The sequence below is a fragment of the Bacillus rossius genome, chromosome 14, assembly GCF_032445375.1.
Source record: "Bacillus rossius redtenbacheri isolate Brsri chromosome 14, Brsri_v3, whole genome shotgun sequence".
NCBI classification, from domain to species: Eukaryota; Metazoa; Arthropoda; class Insecta; order Phasmatodea; family Bacillidae; genus Bacillus; species Bacillus rossius.
In genome coordinates, this window is record NC_086341.1 from 43,813,830 (window position 1) to 43,827,638 (window position 13,809).

The 13,809-nt window shown below is 37.2% G+C and overlaps 1 protein-coding gene across 1 annotated transcript in view; it reads right to left on the reverse strand.

Annotated features, from left to right (window-relative positions):
- LOC134538835 (myotubularin-related protein 13) overlaps window positions 1-13,809 on the reverse strand; it is a 127,948-nt gene that overhangs the window by 62,187 nt on the left and 51,952 nt on the right. The window contains exons 10-13 of the mRNA XM_063380364.1: window positions 12,655-12,763; window positions 8,069-8,389; window positions 3,322-3,477; window positions 610-721 (exon numbers count right to left, since the gene is read on the reverse strand). Of these exons, the coding sequence (XP_063236434.1) occupies window positions 610-721; window positions 3,322-3,477; window positions 8,069-8,389; window positions 12,655-12,763 (698 nt within the window). The remainder of the gene's footprint in view (window positions 1-609; window positions 722-3,321; window positions 3,478-8,068; window positions 8,390-12,654; window positions 12,764-13,809) is intronic.

Below are 13,809 nucleotides of genomic sequence, written 5' to 3' on the forward strand. Positions count from 1 at the left end.
GAGTAAAGAACATCCATCTATCCAAACTTTCACATTTATAATATTAGTGGGATGGTAACCACATGAAGCCTTAGTTTTTTTTCCAGTTCATGGTCTGTACTTACTTGGTTAGATGCCCAAAACATTGGCTGAAGTATATATATTGTTTATCATTGTGGAAACAGATTAAAATTACTTTATTTAATGGAAGTGAATGTTTAATCCCAGGGATCGTAATTCATAATTACAAAAAAAATCATCACTGGTCCAAGACCATTACTGCATAATAAAAATATGGCAATGACGAATGTTTAATCCCACGGATTGTAATCCATAATTAGAAAAAAAATCATCACTGGTCAAGACCATTAACACATGATAAAAATATGGCAATGACGAGATAAAAAAAGTGACTCCACGACCACAAGTCTCCACACAACACAAGTAACATTGTGATGGATCGATCCAAAATTGTTTTGGTTGGAAAGATGTTCACAATGTAAAAACCAAACTCAACTGGCTGAAAGGTTTTCATTGTTCAAATTCGTTGTGGGACGTTAACGCTGCTAGTCCAGGCCCAGCGACAGCGGCACAGCGGCCGTCGGACCGACGGGAGACCCGAGCGCTCACCTGGGTCCAACGCCGGCCACACCCTCATCTGCTCGGCGGCTATCTCCAGCGCCGAGGGCTCCTGAGCACGCACGAAGCCCGACCTGCGATCCTTCCACGGGAACTCCTTGTTCTGAGGACATTCACGACACTCACCACCATCAGCAGCCGGTGAACACAAGCTCGTACTAACCATTTCATAAAAGGCTAGACAAAGTGAAATAATTATCAACTGAAATCAACGTCAATTGAGATAATAAAAAGAAATGGGATGACAATGGAGCACTGACGTAATGAATATGTGAGGGGAATTGGAATTTAAAAAAAAAAAACACGGAAGTCACCGCAACCACTATCAAGTTCCCACTAGTAAAAAAAAAAAAAATCTTGAAAAAAAAAATTTTTTGGTTCTGCAAGACCACGCCAAAAAAAAAAATCTGAACGTAAACGTCTCAATTGGTGCTTGGACAGCATAAAGAATTCCATGGAATGAACTTAGTCAGTGTTTTTACGTTGTCCAGAGTTGTTTTTTTTTTTGGCACTTTTGTTGTTGATTCCAACTACAGTAGAGCTTCATTATAAAGAACACGAAGGGACCAAAATTATGGCAGTTTGTTATAATGAAGTTCTTTATATCGAAATCACAATGATTGCCTGTTTTGGGGTTTTGAACATAACTCGATCTTGTTAAAAAACAAAGTAGAAAATCTAATACCAATATGAGTGGTACAAGCAATGCTGTAATAAATCAAAAATATAAAATTTAAAAGTTAGGAATTTTTTTTACATTTTATTGTCTTCCAAACTGGATCACTGGGTGAGAATTGTGGATAATGTTGATTTGGAGATACCTAACTTTTTAGCCACATCAGTCTTTTTATTTTCTTTATCTACTGCTTTTAACATTTCAAGTCGTTTCCTAGAAGACATGTTCAGTAGTACGGTTTTTTAAACTATAAAAACAAATGCACCCTACACATGTAAAAATAAGTTATACATGTAGTATAGCCACGTTTCTGGGAAGCCTACAACTCACGTAGTTTCGGTTCTCTGCAAGAATTTGCGAAGATTTCCGAAGTTTTGCGTTTTGGTATTAACGCCACTTCAGCCGCTAAATCAGAAGATCAAGCATGTTGTGACTAACCTAACACAACCCTACGATTTTTTAAATTTCAATTTTTGAGAGAAATCCGAAGTTGCACGAACGTGCTAGGGAACCGAAACTATGTGAGTTGTAGGCTACCGCACGTTTCTCAAACAATAAACAAGAAAACGACCAGAGATGTGTGTGTAGCAATACTTTATGATGTAGCACTTCGCATCGATTAAACACGTCGTGCGAGCATAGAACAAAGAGTAATGTCAGCGAACACCACAATGCAGCGCTTTAGTCGCTACACTAGTTTTGTGCATTAATTTCAACACTAGTCCATTGTAGTCATCTATGGCGCGTATCAAAATAAATAAGATGGCAGTTTGTGGGTGAATGGCGACGATTTTATCCATTTATCGTTTACAGTGCCGGGCATAAATTGTTCGTTCAAATGAATATTTATAGAATATTTAAAAAATTTGAACGAGAAAATTCGTACTAGTGAAATTTTTTTACGTTATGTTATATGGACGTCTGACGGGACCAAAGGCATAGTTCGTAGTAATGAATTGTTCGCTCTAATGAAGTTCGTTAAAACTGTGTTTTACTGTACGTATCTCATAATTGTGACTCTTTTGTGTTTGTCTGTGCTGTTATTTTTTCTGACTAAATACTTTCAACGGAATTCTCTGTATTGTCCAGGCATGTAACATCTGACATCAGCTAATACTGGATTTTTTCTACATGTTTTAATGTATTTCTAATTGTTGTCCTTTCCTAAGGTTTAATTGAATTAAGGAGTTTTTAAGGACACCTTTATTTAATCACTTTCACCATTATCAATAAATAGAAAACTATTTGTAATATCACAAAATCCCTTAATAAAATAATGTTAAATAGATAATGCACAAGAAACTATTTTCTTGGTTAATTTATTCTTGCAGATAAGCATCTATTGTCCAGAATTATCTCTGGAACACATATAAAATCCAAGAATAGCATCAATCTGAAATTTGTAGTCATAACATTTGATTTGATCACTAATTATATTTACTTTATACGTCCACAACAAAAACCCACTTTTTTTAGTTTAAAGGTGGGATACAAACTACAAAAAAAAGAATTCAAAATTATTTTTTACATTAAATCTAAAAATGTAGCCTGAAATTCGCCAAATTTATTGTGCATGGCCAAAGCGTTGTTTGCTGCCGAGACAGAAACAAAACTTTAAAATACTATCACTTGTCCAATACTTGCATGCTATAGTTTTAATAAAATGGATTAGTAAATTTAAAGATTTTTACAGGCCCTTATTCTTTAAACTTTAAGGATATAAAGGAGGCATACAAAGCCCTGATGGTGTCTGTCCAAGATATAAAGTTAAATATAGCAGTAAATATCTGGACATCACAATATCCAGATAATGTGAACAAGTGGTTCTTTACCATAAAGTCAAACAAGAATAAACTATTGTATTATGTAAATCGCCTCTAGTCATTTCATATACACCACACATACGACATCCGTACATCTCACATGTTTTTTTTTTAAATCGACAAATTCGAGTTTTGCGTGTTTAATCCAAATTTCTGTGGCATACGGTCCTACAAAACTACAGAGACACGGTGGCAGCCGCCTACCTCGCGTGGGCTCATGGGACTCAGCATGTCCTCGTAGGAGTGTCGGGCCGAGGAGCTGACCTCCGTCCTCGGCAGGTACAGGGCTTTGATGTCCTTCTGAACATCCTGGTAGAAGGCCGCCTCCCAGAACTGCTGGTTCTGCCACACGCTGTGCTCCTGCAGGGCGGACCACGCCGGTGGCAACGCAATCCCCTGTTACCGGTACCGCTACCACCGCACAACACCTCGGGCGGGAATCCCTCGCAACCACTGACCTACACCACACTGTAGTCTAGGGATGCGCGAATCCTTGATTTTCAGTTCGGTTCGAATCCCTGGCAATATTTGAGATATGAATCCGATTCCCAATATTAAGCACAGAATATTTAAAAATAAAGTGTGTTCTCTTTTTTCTAACTGTAACTACTGGCAACTATTCATTACACTGAGATTGAAATGTTTATATATGTAAACTTGATTAATAATAAACACTTTGAAAATATGAAAACCAAAACACATTCGATTCTCCAACTCAATCGTGATAAACTGCACGCCACAGGGACATCTCAGTTTTATAAACGTTTCAGCTAACGAAACCATTTTTTCCTCCAATATATAGCCAAGACGTTTTTTCCTTGTAGGTGTGTAATTGTTTTTAGTTTATAGTTTGCTATACGACGAAATTCATAATTATAGTTTAAGCTCTCCAAATCTTGAAATTCTTTTAATGTCACTGTGTTAATTATTTAATTTGCATATCTTTCTTTGAAACATCATATTATAAATAGTTACGTAATAGTAGCCTAATTTTATTTTTCACTGCTAGTATTAAATTAATTTATAACTTTTGTAAATATTCGTAATACTGTTCAAATCTATATATGTACAATGATTCCGGGTTCTGTTAATTGTGGATTTGAACCGTACCCGAAAATATTGGGTACTCGCACATCCCTATTGTAGTCTAACTATAGCCAGACTCGCTCTTAGATTGCAGTACAGAGCAAACTGCAGTCCACTGTTGCCAGATTGGTACTACCCAGCTTGCAACCATCAACATTATTACCCTCTGTACTATCAATAACTACGACAAGTTTTAGTATATTTTAAATTTTACCAATTTGTTGATTTTTTTTTAAAGCCTACAATAGTGCCATCTGATAGTCATTACAGTTGAAGAGGTACATTATGAAAGAAAAAAAATATCCATTCCAAACACCAATTATTATTTTACAGGAGAAACATTTTAATATGACAAACTTAGGCAGCTTGCCTGTAGATTATTTTTAATATGGTATATTTTGGCGAAATGAGTATTGTGCGGTTAAAAATGATAAAATAAAAATAAATGTGATTTATTTAAACATAAACAATACTGTACATCCATGCCACATAACGAGTAATTTTTAAAGTTTTAGATACAGCATGTATCACGTCTACATCATTTCTAAGTGTATAGGATTGAGGCTAAACATTCAATTTGATGAAAATATATTATTCAGCAAGTTTGAAAGAATTATTTATAGTATTAAATGAAAGAAAGGCACATCATCGCCTGTATGACGGGGTTAAAAGAGATTCTAAACAACTCCTTAATGAATGACGATTTTAAATCCATGCCTGCTTTTAGTGGCGAAGCATCAACGATATATAGATTTGAAGTGACTGGATTTGTGCGTACATGTTGAAACTTTGAGATACTGTGTGTTTAGGGATGCTGTGGGTAAATCTGAATTTCCTGCACTACTAGGTGCATCTGCCCTCAGTGCCAACAATCTGACAGTAGGTCATCTCTTGCACTAAAGTGTGTGATCCATGGAAGAAGAATGGCGCGTTATACTGTATGTACTATGATTCTATGAATCGTTGAGACAGTGATTGTTTACATTTTATTAGGGATGGGACGAATCCACATTTTGGTCGAATCCGAATCCTTGTTCGAATCCTCAGTGTTTGTCATCGAATCTCGAATCCCAGTCCCACACTAAACTTCACATGTTATTAAAAAAATCATACATTTATTTTTAAAAAAATGCATAGGCCTATGTATTAAAAAAAAAGCACATGTGTATTTATAAAAATTATAAAATAAGTGCATAGTGTATACGCCTGATATAAAATAGAGACAAATAACCTCAAAAACTACACATGTAAGTTTTCATCTGTCTAATTCTCTGTTAAATTAATCCTTCCTGTTTTCAATAAAATATGTTTGTATAACAGACACTATTTAAAAAAAGTTACGTTTTTTTCCTGCAATGTTATATCATTGAGGGTTGGAAATGATCGAGCAGTTATGCTAATTGACAAAATACAGCGTAGTTTATCTGTTTGTGCTATTTCCGTTACCTTTACAATATAGTTTAGGTATACAATTTTCTAGAGCTGGATGAACCTCAGTTCTCTGGTTTCGAACCGAACCATAGCAAAAAAATTTCGAACCGTGCCGAACCGAACCTCATACAGAAATAATTGTTTTGAATTAAAATGAACCGACCACCAGCATTTTGGTCTTTAACTGAATGGTGAGAAAGGAAGGTTCTCCAGCCATATGTAAAATTAAAACATTATATAGCTTATCTTTATTAAAACATTGCAAAACATTTTATAAGTAAAGTTTATACAATAAATAATGAAGGAAAGAAAACAGTTTAGAGAAAATCATATACTTTAAATTCATGAAGAAGTTCCATCTAAATTTCCAAAAGACTATCTTCCTTTTTTCAGTGTGCACCAACCTTCATTTAAAAAAATATATTATAAAGATGACGAACATTCAGCATAAGGCCACATAACATATTTTTGTGGTAGACATAACCTAACATTTTCAATAAGTAAAACTTTTTAATAGGACATAAAAAAAGGTCGAATGTGAATTAAGTTACCTATCTACCTACATTACAAAACCCGCTGACTGCAGTTGCTGTTTTCTTGGAAGAATGCTGCTCGTCAGAAGAAACTTAAACATTTTTTGGGGTGGTTCTGGGTCATCTGGGTCGTCATTATCTTTTCTCCATTTGGAAAACTTCAACGACGTAAGCCTGCTCATCGCAAATCACCTCAAGAACAATTATATTGTAAACGTAACGTAAGAAGTGTGGTTATAGAAATTTGCGTCGGAAAAAAGAAAACACGAGAAATGATGATGGCTGCCGCGACTACGCTAGTCAACTTAGTACCGTACTGTAAAATTTACTGGACCAATACTTTTAATAAACAAGAATAAATTAATATTTTCAGTACCTGACTTATAACCAAAAAGGCCAAAGAAAATAAATACATCCCAGTAATTTAAAATACGTACCTAATTTACGTAATCATTTTCTACCGCATTTGTCTTGTGTTAACTTGATCACGTTAGTTTTGCTGAAATACGAGTGTTCTCGTACATGCGTGTTAGTTTAACGTATGGGGTACGTAATCTTTGGTGATTTTACAACACTTCTCGTACACGCACTATAGTTAAAGGTATAATATACAATACCTTTGGCATTTATACGATAGTTTATATTACGTAGTACGAGAAATGCATACAAAATTCTCTAAAGTAAACAAAAAACAAAGCGCGCCTATATGAAAAAATGCTACACGAGTTATGCGACAATTAATAATTTTTTTTTATATTTTGTCTGCGCTTGAAACTGTTGAGGCGACGATTATGCGATAAAAGTCGGAATATTACAAGTAATGGAATTTTGTTGTGTTGTTTTGTGAATGGTCTCAAATGGGGGTTAGAAAATTATAAAAACGTATTTTTTTTTTTTTAACGAACGTTCGGTTTTTCGAAAATATTTTAAGAGGTTTCGAACCGAACCGAACGTAAGGGTTCGGTTCGGTTCGAAATTTTCGAACTTCGGCCAGCACTACAATTTTCAATTACTACCTAAAACTCTTAAAAACCCACTTCGAATCCCACCTCGAATCCTACCTCGGATCCTACGAATCCTCGAATCCATAGGATTCGGTATATTCGACGAATCCAAGATTCGAAAATCCCATCCCTACATTTTATACTTGTTAACAATTCTTGAAAGCGATAAAAATTAATCATACTGTACATTTATATTAAAGAACTCCTGCGCAAACACAGTAACAATTATGTAAAAAAAAATTCCTGATAACTGGAAAACAATGGCCGTTGTATTGAAAAGTAGGATACTTTTTAATGTTAAAGTGAAATATTTTTTTATTGTTTACAATGGTGTTTTGAACGGGAATTTAAAATCATACGTTGAACTGAAAAATACGTTATTCTGAAGTACATTGTAATGGAATCCACTGTATGTTGCGACTTTGAGATGCTGTGCTTTTAGGGATGCTGTGGGTAAGTCTGAATTTTCTGCGCTACTACATGCATCTTCTGGTAGTGTCATTTCGTGGAGAAGATGGTGTGAAAAGCAATGGGACACAGCAATCCGACCAGTCGGTCGTCATTGTGCCGCCAATGTTTTGTCATTTCGTGGAGAAGATGGTGTGAAAAGCGATGGGACACAGCAATCCGACCAGTCGGTCGTCATTGTGCCGCCAAGGTTTGTCATTTTGTTTGACACGCCTCAAAGTGGCTGGATTCGTGCGTATATGTTGAGACTTAGAGATGCTGTGGGTAAGTCTGAATCACCTGCGCTACAAAATGCATCTTCTGGTGGTGTCATATCGTGGAGAAGATGGTGTGAAAAGCAATGGGACAAAGCAATCTGACCAGCCGGTCGTCATCGTGCCACCGAGGTTTGTCAGTCTGTGGCACACGGCTCCCCCCCTCGGAGCGCACCTGTATGCAGGTGTAGGCGAACTGGATGACGCCGGTGCAGAGCTTGCGGCAGAAGGCGGTGGCGAGGGGCAGCAGGGCGGCGGCCACACCGTGCTCGTCCAGCGCCGAGCCGTCCTGCAGCGCGCAGTTCATCAGCCGCACCACCAGGTCGAACTGCTGGTGCTCCAGCACGGCCTTGTTGCCCAGCACGTGCTGCGCCAGCTCCGAGCACACCGCCAGCCGCGCCGCCTTCGACTTGAGCGCGCGCAGCACCGCGGGGAACGTCTTGCGCGCGTCCGAGATCTTGTTCTCGAAGATGCAGTTGATGCAGTTCTTCAACACCTGCGCGGGGGAACACCCTCATCTCTCTTAGCACGTACGCAGGCTAGGGTCGCACTGGCACGGAAATATTTTACATTATTTCCCTTATTTTACTACACCGCTAGCGACCCGCCCCGACTTCGCACAGGTGCAATGCTGACACTAAATATACTACAGAATGTCTTCATATACCTGCCCCCCCGGCCGGTACCGCTGCAACCGCTATGTCCCTGCATTTTAAATCTGTAATATCTTCGAATGTATTCATTTAAATTACATGCTGTAGAGGGCCATATTGATCTATATTAAATGCACAATGTATTTAAGGTACTTAACTGGACAAGGATTAATGCAGTATTGCTTAAAATCGCTTCGTAAATAAACCTATTATTTCTCGTAAAATGGAAAATGATAAAAAAAATGCTTACTGTGGGTTATCCCTAAGAGATAGACGTATAACATCGCTGAATTTTTTTTGTAGACCTTTTTAAGGTGTACAATACTGTAGTACATTATTTTGATCTATCTCGTAGGGTTCAGCCAGCGTTTGCAATGTAAGCGCAAAAAAAAATGTGTTTATTTACGACATCACATTAGAAACCTCTAAAATGATCAGTGTTTCTCTACTATATTATGCATGTATTATACAAATAAACCTTCCTCTTGAATCACTCTATCTATTTAAAAAAAACGCATCAAAATCTGTTCCGTAGTTTTAAAGATCTAAGCATACATAGGGACAGACAGACAGCGGGAAGCGACTTTGTTTTATACTATGTAGTGATTTACACAACTACACCTTGTTTTACAGAAAATAAATAGAACACTCACAAAATCTAGCTTGTGCACAAGTGCCAACGAGTAAGAAAAAATATTTTACTGGTTTCATTTTTTCGATCAATCTTGTGCAGACTAGGGTTTTTAAACTGTTGAAAAAAATTCTTATAACTCAAAAATACCTACACCTTTTACACCCAGCCTGAAGAAATAATTGCCTTAGTCGTCAAAAATAAAAGCATCGCTACAGCAGTCTTTACCAGGGAAGGTGATGGCAGGTGAACATCCGGCTGGCCACTGTGTATTAAACGTGTGCAGACAGTTCTTGTCCTCTTTTAATGGCTCAAGTGGCAAAAAAAAAAAAAAAAAGAACTAGTCAAACACTGCAGGTGTCTTTTAAGGTCACAAACACTGGCATTAAATCAAGTATTTAAATTAATATGTAGGAAAAGTACTCAAAAAATATTCAATTCGACATATCCAAAAAAAAATTTTAATTATTTGTTGCCTATACCATTCTAACAACACTCACATAAAATTATTGAAAAAAAAAATATATAACATGTTTATGGCTAAAATGATTTATTGAGAAATTTAGTTTTGTACTGCAACTTTATTCACACATTGTTTAATATTAAACAAATAATAAATTATTATGTTTTAAAAAATGTATGTAACAAGATCAACACAACTACTTTCAAACTTAAAATTTACTGTTCTAAGAAAATGCATTGCCAGTTCTTTTTTTTAATTTCCTATATTTTACACCTCTTGTGATGGTGCCATATAAATTACTCTCTTTTTTTATTTTACTGTATTTTAGATCGAATTTTCTCAGATTCCTATGAAGTGTGAAAAAGAAATTTCACTGTATGTTCAAATTTGATTAGAAAAATCTTTGATACGCATGAATAGTGTGATATTAGATTCAAAATTAAAAATTTGGGAAAAAAAAAAAAAAACATTATCCACAGAAGCCTAGACATGATCTAGAAAAACAGTCCTTGGAATCTTCAAGTTTTATTTATTTTCCTGTTGTTACGACTTCTCACGGTTTCTGGAAATAGGGTCTAATAAAGAAGGGGGTGTGAAGGGCTAGCAATAAACATTTGTTGGGACTACACTAACCCCCCCCCCCCTCCCCCACCACCACCAAACAGCATTTTTCACATCAAGTCCATGTGTTCAGTTGTCTCTGGCAAGAAATTCACAAGTTTTTCGAACTCAAATATTAATTTATTTCAATAGCAGACATCTTTCAAAAAGAAAGATACCCAATAAAAGCTTATTCGAGCACCCACTAGGGACCAAACAAAGCATAAACATGGCGCAATTGTATCTTTTAACGAGCACTTATTCCAATTGACTCTGATTTCATTCATAAATTGTTAATTCATTAGACACCAGCCAAGAGAGGTCAGGAAGGTTATTTGCAGTGACATCACTTTGTTATCCGTGTGAGCAGGTGAGACGAGGAAAGTTAAAAAGAGAGGAGAAGGGAAATGCATGGGATGACAGAAGGCAGCCAGCTGAGCAGTCAGTGTGTTCCGAGGTTGGTTTTTTATCACGCTGTGAAGAAATCTTTTTTTTTTTTGTCAACCGCTTGAGTTGTCAATATAATACAAACATCGCCGGCTGCAGTTCAAACAAAGGTCAAAGGGGCAGGTGTGCATCTGGTCAGTATCTGTGTATATCTACTCGACAATAATGTCATTGAATTTAAGGCAAACAAAGTTTGTATCTCTCATATTTATAGCCGGATGTTTTCTACCTAATCTATAATAGATTCTTAGCCACACTTTGAACGAAACTAACCACTGGCCGGCCAGTACTGTGAGCTGTTTTACAGACACGTATAAAGCTTTCTTCAGTTTTCTGACAGTATTAATACAGTTTAACTCTTTTTTCAGTAAAATTAAGTATCTGCATTAGTTTTTGCTCAATTTACATTACTGAATGTAGTGGAAAATAAAAACACTCCACATTGATAACCCTAAAAAAAATTACAGAATTTTTTCCTATTTAAACAAAAAAAATCTCCGTGATCCTGAAACTTTTCCCAAATTTTGGGATCCAGCACAGCCCTACTTTCTACTAATTTTACACAAATCAGTAATTGTATATTATATTTTTTTAAAGAAATTTGTGGGTTGTCAACAACATGTCACGAAATCATCTAAAGAGCAACCAAATCTGAGCAAAAAAAAAAAAAAGTAATAACACTAATAAGTTGTCCACAAACAGTAATCAAAGCCAAGAGAGATCCAAAATCGTACGAATCCAAGTCAAAATAACAATAGAGAGGGCAGTGTGTCCGAAAGCAAGCGATATCAGAACGGTTGACTGCCGGTGCCGAGCAGCAGGCCGGCACACAGGCATGTTGGAGCCACGGAAACATTATCTGCGAGAGCAGGGAGAAGAGGATCAACCAGTGGGAAGGGTGTCTACTGCACTACGTGCAATACAGTGCTCACCTGGAGAAATGCGGCGCAACGCACTTCAAATTAATTTCCAGCCGATTTCTTTCGGGTTTTTGACAGTTTAAGAAAAAAAAAATGTTCATGCTCCCTCAAAAAAAGGGTATAACAAATAAGTGATCGTAATAAACAGGGTGTCACTGTAGTCTACGATTTGAGTTCGACTTACCGGAAGTTCCGCAACCCCCTATCATATAGGAAACTTTTTCAAGACAAACTAACTAACTAGGTACCAATATCTGTCTCTTTACAACTTGTAAAATGAGCATAGACTGCATATTGCCACGACCTACAATGAGCACTAGGGGTGCACAAAACACACTTAATTGCAAGTAAACAACTTTCTAACAGTGATATTTATATTTTATAATATTATTCTGCCCAACTTTATTTGTAATTTCTTCACTCATCAAATTTTATCTTAAAGGAACAATAATAATTTTAACATCGATGTATCCAATGGTTAGATACAAAAACTGCTTAAATAGCGCTATTTTGCACTTTTGAAATCAAAATTTTCCTGCGGTGGACTCCCGGACCCCCCGCCCCCCGTCTTAGTAAGAGGGGAATGGGTTTACATGACATCAAAATCATTATTTGTTCCTCCCCCCCAACTTTATGAACACATCTACGCCAATGGCTTTCAGTATATGATTCGATTGACATAAAAATTTGCCTTTAAGTTCATAAGAAACATTAAATAAACCCTTGTTTAGTAGAAAAATTGGCTGGATGGGCCTCAGCGAGAAATATTTGAAGCAAAGTAATAATGTGAGGACCAATGAGACGAACAAGACAGCCTGTTCACGAGTCTGACAACGGCGGGACGGGAACTCACCTCGAGTCGCCGCGCCGAGTTGCTGACGATGTGGCGCAGGTCGTGGATGTTCGATATGTGGGGACCGATCGGGACGATGCGGGGCTGGATAGGCCTCAGCGAGAAATATTTTAAGCAAAGTAATAATGTGAGGACCAATGAGGCGAACAAGACAGCCTGTTCACGAGTCTGACAACGGCAGGACGGGAACTCACCTCGAGTCGCCGCGCCGAGTTGCTGACGATGTGGCGCAGGTCGTGGATGTTCGATATGTGGGGACCGATCGGGACGATGCGGGGCTGGATGGGCCTCAGCGAGGACAGCCTGCAACAGCGCACGGGGCCAGCGGCTCGTGAAGAACAACCTCCTCTCCCTGTTCCCGGCGACTTACACACACTTTGAAAACTCTCAGCTCAAGTCACGATACCAGCGTTTCGAAGCCGTAAAAATTCACAAAACATCTCTCCACCCCGATGTTTAAGAGGCCACTCCAGTGTTTCAGGGGCACTACGCAACCCACATTAACCTCAAAAGATTCAATGCTATTTTCATTTTGCTTATAAATAATTAACTAATATAGATTTAGAAATGATGCTTGCTTGATATGTAAGCCAACGATGCACTTATCAAAGCCCCTTTCTTCAAAAACGTGCATAAAATATGGTTTTATACTAATCTTTACTAATATGAATAAGTGTATTGTCTAGGTTTGAACCATAATTTATGCACATTTTAGAAGAAAGGGGCTTTGATTAGAGCATCGTTGTCTTACATATCAAGCAAGCATCATTTCTAAATCTATATTAGTTTATTATTTATAAGCAAAATGAAAATAGCATTGAATCTTTTGAGGTTAACGCGGGTTGCATAGTGCCCCTGAAACACTGGAGTGGCCTCTTAAAGGATAACATTCTTAAGAATACCAACACTAATGTACTTAAGTTTCAAGAAACAATTTCTATTGCTAGAGAAGAAACCTGAAAATAAAGTTGAAACAATGTCTAAGACTTACTCTTCTGAAAAATAACAATTTTGTCATTTTATGTCCTAGGCCTGCGAGCTACATATATACATTCAACGCTACTGGTTCTCCTGTCAATATCCTTCCACCAAATGGCTGAAACATAAACATAGTGACTCACAGGCACGCATAGAACAGTTATGCTGTTGAGAATTAGAAGTAGCACTTTTGTTACTTTGGTACCTCAATACACATTGATGCTACGGTGAATCCATAGAGTTCGAGAAGTGATCCAAATGCTCTGATACGTAGGTTATACGGGAAGAATCAACATTATGTTTCTCTATCTATGCCAGCTAGCAATGAAGTCCTCAGTGTTTCAACAGCTACTGTAGTCTGAATGGTTGTT